General features: G+C 35.9%; 3 protein-coding genes across 4 annotated transcripts; 2 read left to right on the forward strand and 1 right to left on the reverse strand.

Moving 5' to 3' along the window:
• Window positions 1–5866: 5866 nt before the first annotated feature.
• On the forward strand, window positions 5867–9743 carry LOC110921750 (rhomboid-like protein 11, chloroplastic). Its single transcript, XM_022166102.2, has 7 exons — window positions 5867–6180; window positions 7479–7603; window positions 7875–7960; window positions 8382–8422; window positions 8503–8669; window positions 9167–9229; window positions 9369–9743. The coding sequence occupies exons 1-7, from the start codon at window positions 5976–5978 to the stop codon at window positions 9528–9530; spliced, it is 849 nt and encodes a 282-aa protein (XP_022021794.1). The 5' UTR covers window positions 5867–5975; the 3' UTR covers window positions 9531–9743.
• A 4089-nt stretch (window positions 9744–13832) lies between these two features.
• LOC110921740 (protein sym-1) lies at window positions 13833–15301 on the forward strand. The gene is made up of 3 exons (XM_022166091.2): window positions 13833–14204; window positions 14371–14462; window positions 14712–15301. The coding sequence occupies exons 1-3, from the start codon at window positions 14049–14051 to the stop codon at window positions 15115–15117; spliced, it is 654 nt and encodes a 217-aa protein (XP_022021783.1). The 5' UTR covers window positions 13833–14048; the 3' UTR covers window positions 15118–15301.
• A 127-nt stretch (window positions 15302–15428) lies between these two features.
• Window positions 15429–17637, reverse strand: LOC110921727 (pentatricopeptide repeat-containing protein At5g28460). 2 transcript variants are annotated; one of them, XM_022166084.2, is made up of 2 exons: window positions 17410–17637; window positions 15429–16559 (listed from the first exon to the last, which is right to left on the reverse strand). In XM_022166084.2, the coding sequence occupies exon 2, from the start codon at window positions 16499–16501 to the stop codon at window positions 15551–15553; it is 951 nt and encodes a 316-aa protein (XP_022021776.1). In that variant the 5' UTR covers window positions 16502–16559; window positions 17410–17637; the 3' UTR covers window positions 15429–15550. The 2 variants fall into 2 exon arrangements, with proteins under 2 accessions (XP_022021776.1, XP_022021771.1); XM_022166079.2 differs by having other exon boundaries at window positions 15429–16555; window positions 17410–17636.
• Window positions 17638–17918: the final 281 nt, after the last annotated feature.

Consider the following 17918-nt stretch of genomic DNA (forward strand, 5'->3'; position numbering starts at 1 on the left):
CGTAACTAACGGTTGTCACTACCATAACTTGCAAATGGTTCAGTCTTATGACGAATCAAAAGTAGTTTTGAGAAGGTAATTATGTGGGTAATAAACCTCTAAAAGGGTTCCCCCTGATCACCACTCTAACTATGTCAAATATCGAGTCAAACGCGCGGTTAAAAAGTCAACAGAAAGCTATTTTATCGATTTATGCATAATCTGTAATGTATATGTTATGAAACCTGTTTTGACACTTATAAAACATGATATTAAGTATATAAACTTGTTGCGCTCGTTTGAATCGATCATTTGCTATATTGACCCGGTTCGGAGCCGAATGTCGCAAAAGTTTGACTTTTGCTTTGACTTCAGTTCTGACCCGTTTTAGTGAGGTATAGATATACCTTAGGACTCTCTTAGGACCAGGTTACATGATGGTATCAACCTCTGTGATCGGTTCATGAGTTATCCGAGTCTTTTACGTATTTCCGTCATTCGCCTAAAAGTTGACCGTAACGGCCTTTTGAAATTAAAATGAGTATTTCGGACACGTGAACGGACCAAAACCTTGCTTATTAAATTATAAGCATGTCCTTAAAGTTTCGCGTCAATCCGAGGTCTAGAATGAGAGTTATGCTAATTAGCGCAATTTAAATAAACTTTAGTAATTAACGGCGCAAATAGCATAACGCCTATCTAAACCAAGATTTCGTCACCAAATCTTTTACCCACTGTTATAAATTAATATTTTGGGAATTTTAAAGATTTTTAATAATTTTTACCTTGCTCATAACCTGCGGTTATGGCTACGGTTCGGTAAATACCGAATATGCCCTTTTTGGCCAAAACATGAGTTCTACAAGGTCTTTTGACCCGATTCCAGTTGCTACTGGTTTTAAATAATAAATAAAGTATTTTAAGCTTTATAAGCTGTTCGGGAAACTCAGATTTCCTGTAGAACTCGAAAAGCCCTTTTAAAGTCTTTAAAATGACCGAAAAGCCCCTACGGGGCATAATACTAACTTAAACTCGTTACGGGCGTCACGGAAGGTATCCTACTGATACCACAACTCAATTAAGGCATATTGACTTAGGAAATAAGCGTACCACTCTCATAGTTAACCGTTTCGCCTATTGCGCGCACGGTTCGGCTTATGAAACTAGTTTTCATAAATTAGCCGATACGGGTCAAATTATATTATTTAAACCCCAAAATCCAGAGTGTGAACCATTAACCCATATAAAACAAGTCTCTGAACTTGTTGGGTCAGAATCACACTCCATTCTCGGTTTTCGCCTTTCACGCGATTAAACCATATATATATATATATCGGAACCAACCGGTCTAGGCTACGGCCATTATAACGACCCGTTAGGATTCTAAGAGGTTAATTAAAACCTTCGTTCCAGATTAGGAGCCCCAGTAAAAGCTATCAGTGATTTAATCCAAAATAAGGAAATATACTTGCAAAGGTAAATACTTTAACTTATTTCCCCTATATGGGCTTGGGTTACGGTATACTAATACCGCTTGATTGAGCATTATATAATTCCATCGCTTAGGTGGTTAATTGATTAAATATGATCGGCTCATTTAAACAGTTTTGTTGCTTATAAGCCTTTGGGGGGTTTAATGACCGTTGTCCCGGATATCCTTGGCATCATTTTACGAAATGGCCACGACCATCGACATCCCGGTGTAGGCGTACACCCGGTATAAAGTGTCGACATTAAATTAAAAGACGTAGCCGTTGGTTTTTATACTACGGTTTTACGCAAACGTGGTGTGTCTATAAATCTTTAACCCGGCACGACCCGGGCTACTGAACGCATAAAAGAACATGTAAAACGTTCACAAGATTTTTTTTTTAATTTTCCCAAGTTATAAAAGAGTTTGTGCCTTGTGCATTCAAATCAATTTTAATAAACATTTTCAAATGTGTCAGTTGAATGTATTTACCAGTGTAAACTGACGTATTTTCCCCAAAAAGATTAAGTGCAGGTACCTAAACGAAAATTGGCTGGTACTAGCTCCCTAGCGTCGTGATAAGTCTCGCAAGCTTGATTGCAGTATCTGATGGAACAAATACTTTATGTTTATTTACGATCCACTGTGGATATATTCAACCCCTGTAATACATTTGATATTACAACCAAAGGTTGAAGTTTATATATTTATCTTATGCTTCCGCTGTGCATTATATAATTGTGTGGTTTGACTATATTGTTGCCAACATCGTCACGGTAATCCCCCACCGGGCCCACCGGTGAGACACGTGGAAATCGGGGTGTGACACCGACGAAACAGAACTAGATTCGCCAACTTGATCTCGACGAAACAGGAAACCTGTTTCGCCAATCCCATCTCGACGAGACATGTGTTTCGCCGGCTCATCAGTCTCGCCAAGGCCCAGTTCGGCCCAGTTAACCTTTACGCGTATAAGTCATACGGAAACCTCTCATTCGTCACACTTTAGCAAAAGTCGGAGAAACCCTAGAACCCTCTTGTGTGTGACGGCAGCCAGGCGTTTCCCCCAAGCCCTTAGCGACCTACTCATCGTTCCTCCATCCCGGTTAGTGTGTGTTTATCAAATCGGTTCCATTGATGCTTGACTGTTGTTACATGTTGTGTACATGCTTGTTAGATTTCTGGAATGAATATGAATAGATAACTATCATGAATTCTTGTTATGCTCTTGCTATGATTAACAGTGAATGGTTATGATCTTGACGAACCGATTGAGGTTTAAGCATGATGTATGTCCTTGTAAATTGATTGATATAACGTATAAGCGGATGATGCTGAACCTAATACCGTGATTTGTATGTGAATGAGTTTGAGGTTCTTGTTGGTCGTATGTTACGGATGGGAACCGTGTTTCAAACTCAATAATTATTGTATACTTCTGTACGATGATTCCGTTTCATGATGATGTTTGTGTTATGTGATCACCGTATGATTGATGATGACGATGACAGCCGATAACCATGATTAGGGTTTCTGTATCTAACTGCATGATTTTCGTGTAACTGATATGTTGACGTAACTGCTGCCTGACGAATGTGAATGTTTGACGAATTGGAAGTCTTGGCGAAACAGAATGTGTTTCGCCAAGGATGTCGACGAATTAGAAAACGCATTTCGCCAAAGGTCTTTAACGAAACAGAAGTTAGACTCGTCAAAGGGTAGTTGACGAAACACATTGTGTTTCGTCAACCAGTGTTTCGCCAAATAAGTGTTTCGCCAATTATGTGTCTCGCCAATAAGTGTTTCGCCAACTTGTATACTTGCACAGTAGCATGATTTAACTCTGTTAAACGTTAACTGGATTATCTAACTGTCGTTAAGTAATGTGCATGATTTATGTGATGATGTTTGCATGCTAGTACTTTCATGATTTCACCTATACGTGAGTAACTTGAATACAAACTGATTTGAATACGTGCATACTCTAGGACGTGATTGATTTACTTTGAGCACATACTTAGCATACCGAGCAAACCCAAGGTGAGTTCACACAGCCAAGGCATGGGTTCCCGGGTGGGGAATGGGATTTGATAGATTATTGTGTATACTCAGATGATAGAACCTAACGAATACGAACCAACTAGACTAGTAACACTTATCGAACTGATCTTCGCACACCTGCCAAGGGTTGGCCGCGATATTATGACATCTTCGCACACCTGCCTTTGGAAGGCCGCGAACTGAACTTGCTAACATCTTCGCACACCTGCCTGGTAGGCCGCGATACTAATAAACCTAGTCTAGAATACATGGGAGGAACATCCCCTAATATCTTCGCACACCTGCCTGGGAGGCCGCGATGGAAATATGATACATGATATAAACGAACGAACATACTATTACTCATACCATACTATTACTGAACTGTTATCTGTGAACTCGCTCAACTAGTTTGTTGACTCTCTGCCGCATGCCTTGCAGGACCTTAGGTACTTATGGAGCTTGCACTGGAGGTGCGGTCGTTGTGGACAAGGATCGTGATTATTACGTTGAACTGTTATAACATTTAAACTTATGATTTACTTTGGGTTTACATTATTATGCTTCCGCTATTGATTCTATGTTTGGTTTAGAACATCAATTGTATTGAATTGAGTTTTACGAACTATTTTATTTATGTTATGCTATGTTCAATATGATTGATGGCTTGATCCTGGTCAGTCACGCTCCCAAGCGGTGGTACTCCGCGTGTGGATTTTTGGGGGTGTGACATTTTTCAACCAATCTCACACCAAACAACAAATCTTTTTCAACCAAACCAACATCAAAAAACCGAACATGGTGCATTAGACGGAGGAGGAGGAGGAGGAGGAGATCGCACTTGTCACATCAATCGTCAATACACAACGTACGTTACAACGTGGTCAAACCGCGTATTGGGGACAAACGTTCCAGGCATACCAACAACACGTTCGGAACGCTCGTCACAATTTAAATGTCTACCAACACAAGTGGTGTGAACTAAAACCGAAGCTGGATCGGTTTAAGTTTGTTTCGACCGTGTCCCTGCGGGGGACCTGAGCCACGACAATGGAATGGAGATCGCGAAGATCGAGTGGAGGCACGACAGGAATCCGGAATTTAAGTGGGTTCCCCACTTTAACGTTTATCGAACTCCGTAATTTTTTTTAGGAATTATTAACATTTTTTTAATTTTTAAGGATTTAATAAGTAGTTTTTTTAAATTTTAGGATGTTATATAACTTTTTTTTAAATTAATATAAGTTGGTGTTTTATTTTATAAATCTCAAGTATATAAAAAAAGTCAACATGGACCACTAACGCCGCTTCCACGCCTCACTTTTTTTGGGGTGGTCTGGTGGAGCCCACAATCGCCACGTGTCGAGCAATGCCCCCAACCCAAGCCCTTACGGATGGACTAAGTAAAAATTTTATCACGTCATTATATGTGGTTGAGAGACCAACATAATATCACGCCATTATAATTTCGCTGGAAGTGGGGAAGGAAGGGGCATAGCACCCTTTATTATATAAACTTCGTATATGAAAACTAAGAATTGGTATACATGGGTGATCAAAGTACTAGGAGATTATCAAATGTACTATCGTAAGCTACTTCTCTCTTGTCTATTTTACATACCAACCTATGTAATAGTGTAAATCATTCATAACATCTTCATTCCATCAGTTAACCGTGTTAGTTGTGATTAGGGAAGACTGATCACGAAGTATAGTTTTCATTGACCTAACTTAACCATGTATATTTGTGATAGAGTAAATGTCAATTCACCTCCCTGTGGTTTGCACCAAAACGCAGGAACAACCCTCATTTGAAAAAAAACACAACAATCAAGTTCTCGTGCTTGTCTCTTGCTAACACTTAACAAATATTGTTCAAAACAATATCATACTTTTCTCTCCCTATAAAATGTGCACTTAATCATTTGTAGTGTATCTTACGCGAACACGGAGATAAGGATAGACCCAACATCATAAATCCTAAAGAGTTTGTATGTGTTTATATCAGTTGATCCATTTGACGGAATTTTATCTCAAATGAAAAGCAGAGCACTAACCACGTCGTTAACTTAGCCCTAACTTTTGATCTTGTTACTATACTTTTGGGGAGTCCTAAGATCCCTAAAATCTTCCTAAGATCCCTATGACACCCTCAAAAGTATAGTATCAATATCAAAAGTTAGTGATCAGCTAACGACGTGATGACAAAACATACTAAGTGTTAAGTTGAGGGTGACGAACGTCAAAGTAATAGTTAGAGGTGGCCGCAGCCAATAAGTAATGATTAGAGGTGATAAAATCAAATAAGTGTCTCCTAAACAACTAAACAGGGAAATTACTTTTTCAATTGGTAATTGGTAATTGGTATGCCAAAACTTGGGTTGACTAGAAGACGAGCAACACACAATCCCCGAAAACGCACAAACCTTGTGCTCTGTAACACGCACAATCGTCGGCTGGGGGCTTCTCTTGCTTCCCTAAAACAATGGCGGAGTTAAAACTCATCCAGCACCAGCTTCCCTTATCTTTTCCATCAACATCTAAAGTTATGCCAATGATACTTCATTACCAGCCCTTCAAATCCAGTTTTAATCCTCCATCTGTTTCTCGAAGCTTCGGTAGATTCAATCGCCCCCTTCTTCTCCACCGGATTCATCGATTTGCTTTGCTTTGCAAGATCAAAGACTCCGGTAATTTTATGTTAGCTTTAATTTACTTTGCTTAGAAGGTTGATTATTTGTTAGAACTAGATTTCAATTGGTTAATTGTTTGTTTATCTGTGGTTAAATGAACAAGGCCCCAGAATTGGGTTGAAGTTTTGTTGAGGAATTTTAACAAACACCTTGTCTGCATAAGTTACACTGATATATTCTACAGTTTTGAAGTTAAAACTTAAGGGATTTTTTTGGGGGAACAAAAATACTAACATTTATAAACTGATATATCATAGTTTATCCTGGGGTGTGTGTGTGTGTGTGTGTGTGTGTGTGTTTTTTTTTTTTTTTTTTTTTTTTTATTTTGCGTTGGAAGTTAGAAATCTGGCTAAATTTAAGTAATTGCCCAGAACAGGACCATATTAGACATAAGAACTATGATTTTTTTTTTCTAATTATTGCATAAGTTTTGAAATTTCCTGAACTGAATTCTATACATTGAATTGAAAACTATATGACAAATTGCGAACAGTTAGAAGTTTAATATAAAATAGAGTAGAGAAAGTTTGAACCTTTCATGAACATTACTAGCAGCTGCAAGGTAAGACGATGTAAGACAGAAAGTGAAACAATTTAATCATTTAGTTGCGTTAGATGTGTAAGCTTGGTTTAATAAAGCGCGCTTAAGCGCAAAGCGCATCTAGGCGCAAACCCCATCGCCTTGTGTGACATAAGGCGCACGATGTACAAGAAGCGCAGCTGAGGCGCACGCTTTTTGTACATGGGGTGTTTCTATGCTTCTGAGTGTTTTACAACAGGCTTTTTATGCTGTACATTTATGTTTTTATCATTTTAAAACATATATAAAGCTTAACTATAGCTAAATCATAGGTATTGGATGCTAAACACTTATGGGATATATAAAATAAATTATATAATCACTTTGCGTACGAAAAGCTCACCGCTTTTGCGCTTCACTTTTTAAAAATCGGTTTTAGACCTCATCGCTTTTTGTGCGCTTCCCGCTTTTTTAAACCAAGTGTGTAAGTTCATAGTTAGTTATCTTGATGCTTGTTACATTCAAGCATGGTGTAAGGTGTGTTAATAATGTGATCTTGATTCTAGTTCTCTTACAGTAATATGATCATCATAAATCATAATAGCGTAATGAGTGTTGGTAAAGTCTTTTATTGATATATTTTATGTTCTGATAATGGGTTTATTGAGTGAGAATACAATCCTCTGAATTTGGTATCACACTCTTAATATCGATGTTGCTCGACTGTCATTTATATAGCACGCAAGACATTAAGCGGTTAATGCTATAATTTTAGATATGATATCGCAGCTGGAGCTTGGGAAAGTTGGTGAGAAGAAGAAGCCTGAAAAGCAAGTGAATGGGATTTTCTGGATTTTGTTAATTAACATTGGAATATACGTAGCAGATCACATTTTTCAGGTTCAAATTAGTTAAACTTATTGTGTACTCTCTTTCATACATGACGAATAGAGAGTATATTCTTGGTTGCAGTGTATGCTGTATGGAACTTATAGAGAAAAGAAAAAAAGTTAAATGTGAAATAACAAAAATTGTTGTCACTAGAAAAGATATAAAGGTTATCTTTTAGCACTAAAAGAAGATACAACCGAACAAACAATTGCATGGTTTTTGACTTTTTGTTGGTAGTTTATTTGCAAACTTGCATGATAGTTTTTGATATTTCATGCAGGTTCGTGAGATTAAAGCTTTGTATTTATACCACAATTTTCCCGTTTGGTACCAGTTTGTGACTTCAACTTTCTGTCATGCAAATTGGTGAGACCTCTACTATTTAAGTGTGATTAAATTTTATCTAGGGATGTTCATAAAGCTCGCGACTCGTAGCTCGCTCGAAAGAAGCTCGAGAGAAACTAGCTAAAAAAAACTCAATTTGAGATGACGTGAACCAAGCTGGCTCATTTTGTAACCAAGCCCAGCTCGAGCTAAGCTCGGCTCGGCCCATGGCTCAGCTCATTGGCTCGTTTAACTCCGACATAAAGCTCAAACCAAGTTTAACCGCCTGAATTAATTTCGAGCTTGAGCTCGACCCCACCCTGGCTCGACTCGTTTACAGCCCTAATTTTATCTTTCGTTATAACCACAATTGTTATCAAGAAGAACGTTGTAAACCCGCAATTAGAGATGGCAATTTTGATCCATTTACTTATTAATACTTATGTTTTAATATGTTGTTCAGGAATCATCTCTCTAGCAACCTTTTCTTCTTATATATATTTGGTAAGACAAGTTTCTCCAATAGACAAGCATAAGATCCAATTATTTGCGAATGAATTTAAGTTTTATTTGTGGGCCAATAGGAAAGCTTGTTGAAGAAGAGGAAGGGGGTTTTGGGGTGTGGGTGTCTTATATTCTTACGGGTGTTGGAGCAAATCTTGTTTCATGGCTTGTACTCCCAAGAAATGCCGTCTCGCTTGGAGCCTCTGGTGCAGTGTTTGGTCTCTTTGCAATTAGTGTCCTTGTTAAGGTACGTTTTGATTTATAAAAAAAGAGTAAAATGCCATTTTCGCCCCTGAGGTTTGCCTCCTTTTGCGACTTTCATCCAAAGGTTTGTTTTTCCGCATCTGGATCCAAAAGGTTTGAAATCTTGCCATTTTCATCCAACTCTCTAACTCCATCCATTTTTTAACGTTAAGTCAGGGGTATTTTCGTCTTTTTAGACATTTTTTGTGATGATTAAAGGGTTTGGGTGGGGAGAATGTCAATAGAGGTGGATCTTTATTTCAATAAAATATGTCTAAAAAGACGGAAATGCCCCTCATTTAACAGAAAAAATAGATGGAGTTAACGAGTTGGATGAAAATAACAAGTTTTAAACCTTTTGGATCCAGATGCGGAAAAACAAACCTTTTGCACGAACGTTGCAAAAGTGGCCAAACCTCAGTGACAAAAATGGCATTTTACTCAAAAAAAATTCACTTGAACTTTGGACTTGTCATTTAATGCTTTCGGCTCTTCTTGTAGCTCTCTTTTGACTGGAGGAAGATCCTCGAAGTACTCATTCTGGGTCAATTTGTTATCGAAAGGGTAGGAGTTTTTGTTACTTTCTCTCGCGAAATTAAAGCGTTGAAGTTTTTGTTTTATTTTTATATATCGTTAAGATGGTTAACTCACTGATCTAACATAGATGAGTTAAACTAAATGCATATGATGATGGTGATTTCAGGTGATGGAAGCAGCCCAAGCTTCAACGAGTTTTGCAAGCAGCAACAGTGCTCTACAGAATGTAAATCACATTGCTCATCTTTCTGGTGCTCTTGTTGGTGCAACTTTGGTTTGGCTTCTCAGTAGAGTTCCATCTCAACCTGCAGATCGAGATAAATTATGAAAATATTATCCCTTTAATTCAACGGTTTCTTTTATCGGACTCTCCTGCCACATTCCTTCTCTTAGACTTTTGTCCATTTTGCCATTTTTATGTGATTACAGTTTACAATGCACTCGACTTTGACCGCTTTCATTGTGTGCGCGTGCGCGTGATTTTAGTGGAAAGGAACCTGTGTAATATAAGGTTGCACCATGGTTAAGTTTGGAGCCCCAAGACACCAGCCATAGCATATATCAAAGGGTAAAGTTCTTGTACAAATAATCTTAACATACTAAACATACAAATTGAAGGAAAACTCAAAAAGACAAGGTGGCATTTTTGTAATTATCAATAACTATCAAAGTTACTCTACAAATATACCTAAAGAAAACCTAACCCCTCCTCCCCCCAACCCCCAAAAACCTAAACCCCCCACCCCCAAAAACCTAAAAAAAAACCTAACCCCCAACCCCCCAAAAACCTAAAAAAAACCTAACCCCCCCCCAACCCAAGCTAAAATGCTAAAAACTAAACCCCCAAAAAACCTAAAAAAATCTAAAAAAAAAAAACACAAATTATTTTATTTTATTTTTTTAACATTTTTTATGTATAACGTTATTTTAACGTATACCTGTCTATACTACCTAATGAATAAGGATCTTGTATTACCATGTGTTCTCTAGCTAGGATTTTGGAGTGAAATGTTTCAAAAATTTCTAGTTTTTTTTTTAATAAAATAACTAGGTTATAAACCTGGTACACAGAATTTTACATAATAATTTTACATTCACAACTAACAAATCTATAGCTACAAATACAAATTACGGACCTCTAAAGCTTCATTATATACAATGTTGAATGACGTATTCATAAATTTACCATCTTTATTAACAATTAAGAGTTTGAGTCCATCTCTACGTTTTAACTTTGGACAAAGCGATGTAAAGTTTACCCTGCGAAAAGACTGGTTGTCTGAGAAACAGACCAACTTTGGATAACGATTGCCTTTGACTTTTATTTATCGTCATGGCGAAGCATACAACAATAGGAAACTGTCTTTTTTAAACTTAAAAGGAATCTTCTTGTTAGATGGTGTTAAAGCAATTCTAAGAATGCATGTTCCTATATTACTTCTCGATATTACTTTGGCTTCTATAACATTTGATCCTAGTGACAAGACCTTTAGCCCTTTAGCCAAGTCCAATTGTATAGTCCATTTATTTAATCAAAATTTTGTAATAACATTATCGGAACACTCACTTTTAAAACTATTTTGTCTTTCTACTTTATTCATCTATACTATATAATAAAAGAAACCAATGAAGGGACACTTGTCATTATTCTAGAGCATCCTTAATTAAAGATATTAATTATTTAATTTAAATTATTAAATTTTAATTGCATTAATATAAATCTTATATACAAAAAAATATCGGATAACCTCTTTTGCCACATATTTATTAAATATTAATTGCATTAATATAAATCTTATATACAAAAATAATATCGGATAACCTTTTTTGCCACACATTTATTAAATATTAATTGCATTAATATAAATCTTATATACAAAAATAATATCGGATATTTTGCCACATATATTCGGTATTCTACAGTATTTATGTGAAAGAATCGAAACTGTCCCCAATGAAAAATCAAATTAGATGTTGATAGATTTTCAAATTTATATTTAATATTAATAATAACTAGGTTATAACCACGTGTATTACACGAGTTGAATAAATAAATTTTATATACTAAATAATAAAACAATATATCTTTAAAAACCTACTTTATTGCATGGGTATAATAGATGCAATTTTATATATTAAATAATAAAAAGTTATATATATAGGAACCATATTGTGCGGGTTGAATAAATGTAATCTTATATACCAAATAATAAAAAAGTTATATCTTTAAAACCATGTGTATTACATGGGTTAAATAAATATAATATTGTTTACCAAATAATAAAAAAAAATTATATCTTTAAAAACCCTCGTGTATTACACGTCTTGAATAAATATAATTTTATATAACAAATAATAAGAAAATTATATTTATCAAAACTAATGGATAAAAATAATAAAAAAAATCCATTTTGATTTAGAAAGATTTTTTTTAACAATAAATAAACCCGTGTATTACACAGAGTTTTTAAAGATATAACTTTTTTTATTATTTGCTATAGAAAATTAGATTTATTCAACCCGTACAATATACAGAGTTTTTTTAAAATACAACTTTTTTATTATTTAGTATATAAAATTACATTTCTTCCACCCGTGAATACATAGGTTTTTTTTAAAATATAACTTTTTTTACTATTTGGTATATAAAATTACATTTATTCAAACTGCATAATACACGAGTTTCTTAAAAATATAATTTTTTTTTGTTATTTAATATATAAAATTATATTTACTCGACACGTGTAATAAAAGGGGTTTTTAAAAATATATTGTTTTTTATTTACTATATAAAATTACATTTATTAAACCCGTGTAATACACGGGGTTCTAACCTAGTTCTCTTTTTATAACCAAATAAAAAGACAATAAAACTAATTATATATTTGTTTTTCTTTTTTTATTCTTATACTTTTAAATAAAAATACATTAATTTTTTTTTATAACACCCATCACCTAACACATCCACCACCACTAGCTTACTACAAAACCATCAGTGTCACCACCACCAAACCACCATGCCCCATCAACCCGCCACCACTACCACCAAACCACCATTGTTTAATGAAACCTTAAAACCACCACCCCAAAACCACTATCGTCGAACAACAACCACCATAAAACAAAACAACCGATGTCGCACCAACCTCCATCGCCGGCCCACAACAAAGCAACTGTCGCTGCATCAACCTTCATCACCAACGCAGATCTGGACATGAATGGTGGGGTGTGGGGGAGCATGAATGGTGACGACAGGAAGAGGTTAGAGAGAGGAGGGGTAGTGGTGGGCAAGAGGGTTTTATAATAATATTTAGTGTAAAAACAGAATAAAATGTATAAAAAACAAAAATAAATAGGTAAAATGTTCAAACTGCCTCTAAGTTAACCTTAATTTTGAATAGAGTTGGCGAATTGGATGGAACTGACAACCTAACGCAAATCCAAAGGGTCATGTAGCAAAAAAAATACAAAATAATGCATGGGCATTTTTGGCAACCATCACGCCCCCATCAACCCACCACCACCACCACCAAGCCACCATTGTTTAGTGAAACCTTAAAACCACCACCCCAAAACCACTATCGTCGAACAACCACCATAAAACAACAGATGTCGCACCAACCTCATTCTCTGTGGCACAACCACAAAACAACCGCCCCCGCACCAACCTCCATAACCGACGCAGATCTGGGCACAAATGGTGGGGTACGGGTGAGCATGAATGGTGATGGCTGGAACAGGTTAGAGGAAGGAGGGATGGGCAAGAGGGTTTTATAAATATATTTATTATTTTTTAATTTAGTGTAAAAAGAGGATTAAAAATATTAAAAAAATAAATAGGTAAAATATCCAAACTGCCTCTAATTTAACGTTGGAGTTAGCGAATTGGATAGAACGCGCAACAAAACGCAAATCCAAAAGGTCCAGCAGCAAAAAAAAAATAATAATAATGCATGGGTAAATTTGGCATTTTACTCCCAACTTTTTTAAAAACTTTGAGTAAACCGCCAAAATGGTCTCTGAGTTTGATCACTTTTGTCATTTTAGTCCAAAACTCAAATATTTTGAATCTATGTCCCTAGACTTTCAATTTTGTTGTCATATTCATCTAAAAGCAAAATCTGTTCAGATTTTTTTGTTAACATCCAGGTTTTTTTTTTTTTTTTTGTCTTTTTCTTCCCTTTTAATGATAGGCAAAATGGTCAGATTTTTTAATTTGTCATAATAAAACGTTAAAAGACCATTTTGTCTTTCATTAAGAGGGAGGAAAAAGATAAATAAAAGCTGAATGTTAACTGAAAAATCTGAACAGATTTTGATTTTGAATGAAAACGTTAACAAAATTTTAAATCACAGAGACCCAGATTCAAAAGATTTAAGTTTTGTACTAAAGTGAGAAAAATGACCAAATCTCAAAAGTTTACTCAAAAACTTTGCATGGGCCTAACAAAAAGTTGGGTTATTTAATCAACTCCGCTTTACCAAATATAGCCTAAAAGAAGTACCAAAATTTAACCAAAATAAAAAATAACATGACCCGACCCATATTTCCGGGCCCATCTAGCGGTTTTAATATCCATACCCAATTTCTTTTCATGTAAAAACTCAAAACACCTACATTGAATCTCAACCAACGTTATTAACAGAGGTTTCAAATTTCTTATCGCAAACCCTATTCAAACCATAAAAGATTCCCACAATCCAAATCACCACCAACACGATTCTCTCCACAAATAAGATTCCAATCTTCAACAATTTAAGATACATTAATATTTCCTTTCAAATCAACCACAAAATTTGAAGACAACCCCACCAATTTATTTGAAAAATAAAAAAAGTTGATGAAATGTTGAAGGCTTGGAGATGGTATAAACATTGTTTAGCTGCACATCCATTGAAAACACAGGTACTCAGCTCCGGTATCATTTGGGGACTTGGTGATCTTGCAGCCCAGGCTGTTACACGCGTCACCGCTACCAAGAAGAATTACGTTTTTCATTCTGTACGTGTGTTTTTGGTTTTGATCATTTGTTTTGATTTGCGATCGGTGTTTGGTTGTTTGACTATTGTTTGACGTAAACCATAATGCATGGTGTTTGTGATTAAAATGGAGTCTCGGATTATGGTAATTTTCCAAGGTTTGAGGTAATGTTTTGTTAACTTGACAGGAAGATGAATGCGATCTACGGATCAACTGGAGACGTGTGGTTACCACGAGCATTTTTGGGATAGCGTTTGTTGGCCCGATTGGGCATTTCTGGTTAGTGATTTGTTCTTGTTTTAGTGATTTTCTTATAGTTTTGAGGTAGTTGAAAGAATGTTATAAATTATATATGAATGAACAGATGGGACATGTGTTAATGTTCGTTCGTTTATTAAATAAACGGACTTAATGCCGAATGATTCTTTGAACGTTCGGTTCATTTACAGGTTAACTGTTTGTATATGTTGTAAAAACCGAAGATCTGATCTAACACATATGTTAAGTGGTTTCTTTCTGCCTTTGTAGGTATGAAGGTCTAGACCGGTTTTTGATATTTAGACTTCAATACCCGCCAAAGTCGATGCGATTCGTTGCTACGAAAGTGGCACTTGACGAAATCATATTCGGGCCGATGGATTTACTAGTGTTCTTCACTTACATGGGTTTTGCATTGGGGAAAAGCGTTACTCAAGTTAAGGAAGAGTTGAAACGCGATTTCCTTCCGGCACTAATCGTAGAAAGCGGGACATGGCCCATTGTTCAAGTGATCAACTTCCGATTCGTACCCGTGAGGTATCAGCTTCTGTATGTAAATCTTTTCTGCTTCTTGGATAGCTGCTTTCTTTCATGGCTTGAGCAACAACAAGATGCTTCTTGGAAACAATGGTTTAGAAGTTTTTTCGTTGATAAAGTTAGAAGGCGGGGTGGATGAGTCCCTCTTACCGAGTCAACTCACTCATCTTCTCGAAAACTATTGACTCAGATAGTTAAAGTTCTAGCTTCGGTTACCTTTTTCGTCATATGCTAGTTTTACGAGAGATATCGTGAGGAGAAAACAAGGAAGTTTTTTACGAATGTAAATATTCATACTAATTTTCTAATATCACTTTTGTTTCGCTTCCTTGTTATAAAATGTGTATATGTGATGATCTCCGTGTGTGAGACGACAAACAAATGTGGGTCCCACGCTCATTCACTCGTATTGTTGTCATAAAAATACAATTTTATGTGAAAACGGAATGAGAAATATGTAAACAAACGACATTAGGGATTTGATATTGATATTTAAAAGCTGACGAGACAGTGCTATAGACATAAGCCGACGTGACCTAATAATATATGTCTATCGCGTGCAATAGCTACTTCTAGTCTTTCTCAAGGATTTCCAAATCTTTGATCACCAAATCGACTTTTTCACCTAACCCCGCTCTACGATAACCGTCAAGCAATAACTCATAACTAGATCTAGCAAGCATACATGAACCCTTCATAAACTCCAAAAACACATCTAGTCTACCGTACGCACCCTGGTGAAAATACGAACATATCACGTTTTCAACATCTTTATCAGACCGAAACGACACCCCTTGTTTCAACATCCTCCCAATAGAGTATTCCATATCATCCAATCTATCCAACTTAGCATAAACCCTAATCAACCCGTTATAAATCCGAGAAACAATACCCAAATCTTGATTATGACCGGCCTCCGTTAATTCCACAAGCACCCACTCCATCTCGTCCACTAGTTCCAGATCACAATAAAACCCGACAAGCTTCTCAGCCAAATACCCGTCAATCATCGATTTATTCTCCAACGTATCCTTCAAAAACGCTCTGAGTTTAACCGACTCTTTTTGTTCACAAAACCCAACAAGCAAATTATGTAATATCAACTCGTTCGGTTTGATACCCGCTACTAACATTTCTCCATAAAACCTCTCAGCATCTTCAAATCTTTTTAGTTTTATACAACCTAAGATCAGAGCTTCATATGTGTCCAAATCAGCCAAAAAACCCGAAGCTATCTTGGTTGAGTACCAGGCTAACATTGCCTTACTGTTTCGAAGATTTGCAAATGCGGAAATGAACAAGTTGTATGTGTGAGCAGTGGGTTTATAGTCCTCTAAATTCTGCATTGTTTCGTATATGCTAAGTGCGGCTACAAGATTGTTTGAAGATAAGTGAGCAGATATTAGGGCGTTAAGAATATTAGAAGACGGCTTTCTGCCGCGACTCTCCATTGAAGTGAAAATCCACATTGCAGTTTGCGGGCTGTGGATCTTACTGCAAAGATGTATTAAATCTGAGTACATGTTGTCGTTTTTCTCGTTTTGTGTTAGCAATTTCTCTAGTCTCCATTCAAGTACCTGTCTGACCAATTCAGATTAGAGGTCTTAACCATTCAGACTCTGTATAAATCTTAACCATTCAGAGGCAAATATCTGAACCATTCAAGTACCTGTCTAAGTGAATAGGAGTCTAAGGGATTAATATGAATTCATTCAATGTTTTGGTCAATTAAGGGATAAATTTATAAGTACTTGTGGAATTCAAGCATTCTAAAACTAAAGCTTAATTTCACTTTTTTTAACCCCAGTTTTAAAATTTGATCTAAGTGGTTAATGCGGTGAATTATCGGATATCGGTCAAGGACCGACATTTGAGATATCGGTTATCGCGGTGGGATATCAGTAATTTTAATATTATGCTAAATTTATATATATAGCAATTTAACACTAACAATTGTAACAAGTAAGAACCGACTAAGACTTAAAACACTAACATTTAACACTAACAACTAACAATTAAGACTTAAAACACTAATAGCAGCAATAAGAAGAAAAATGAACGGTAGAAATAAGAAGAATGGTACTGATATCGGGAAAATCGGTGACTTATCGATTAAATATCGGTCCTATATCGGTCAAATATCGGACAATATCGCTGATATTATCGGTACCGATATTCTGACCAATATTTTGTACCGCTGTCTCAGCAGGGGACCAATAAACGATATATCGCTTGATATATCGGGATTAACTACATAGAATTTGATTCATACATTCCTATCATTTCCGAATTCCGAAACATCTAATCTAAATTAAAATATGCAACATTTATATGGAATTAGATGAATTTAAGGTTGGTAAATATACATAATTAACATCTAATTAAGCGACCTAAATGTAATAAAATTAGGGTTAGAAAAAGTAATTCTTACGAGCTGTGCTTTGGGAGGGGAATGATGATGAACAGATGTAAGAATCGAATCCCATGAAATTTCGATGTTTTTGTTCGTGATTTCTGAGTCAAGTGTTGTCTTGATTCGAGAAATTGGTTCCTGAATCAATCTCTGAGTTAGATGAGTTGAAGTGCTGCAAATGATTGTTCGTGAAGGGTTGTAGATGATGGTTATTTTGGAGCAACTTATGACTTATTAACTTATAAAAGTTAATAAGTTGTTTTTTTGAGTGTTTGGGTTAGCTTATTTTAGAGGATTTTGTGTGTGTGAAAAGTCATTTTTGAGAAGTCAGAATTTCTGACTTCTCACTTATGACTTATATAAGTTAATAAGTCATTTTGAGAAGGAATGCCAAACACCCACATTGTTGAAACTTGAAGGCTTTCTTGCTGTCTCTGAATCTCAGTTAGGGGTGTTTTGGTTAAGTCAGACTTTTTGTTAAAAAGGAGTAAGTTATGAAAATAAGTTTTTTTTAAAAGTGTTTGGAT

Source organism: Helianthus annuus, chromosome 2 (assembly GCF_002127325.2).
Source record: "Helianthus annuus cultivar XRQ/B chromosome 2, HanXRQr2.0-SUNRISE, whole genome shotgun sequence".
Taxonomy (NCBI): Eukaryota; Viridiplantae; Streptophyta; class Magnoliopsida; order Asterales; family Asteraceae; genus Helianthus; species Helianthus annuus.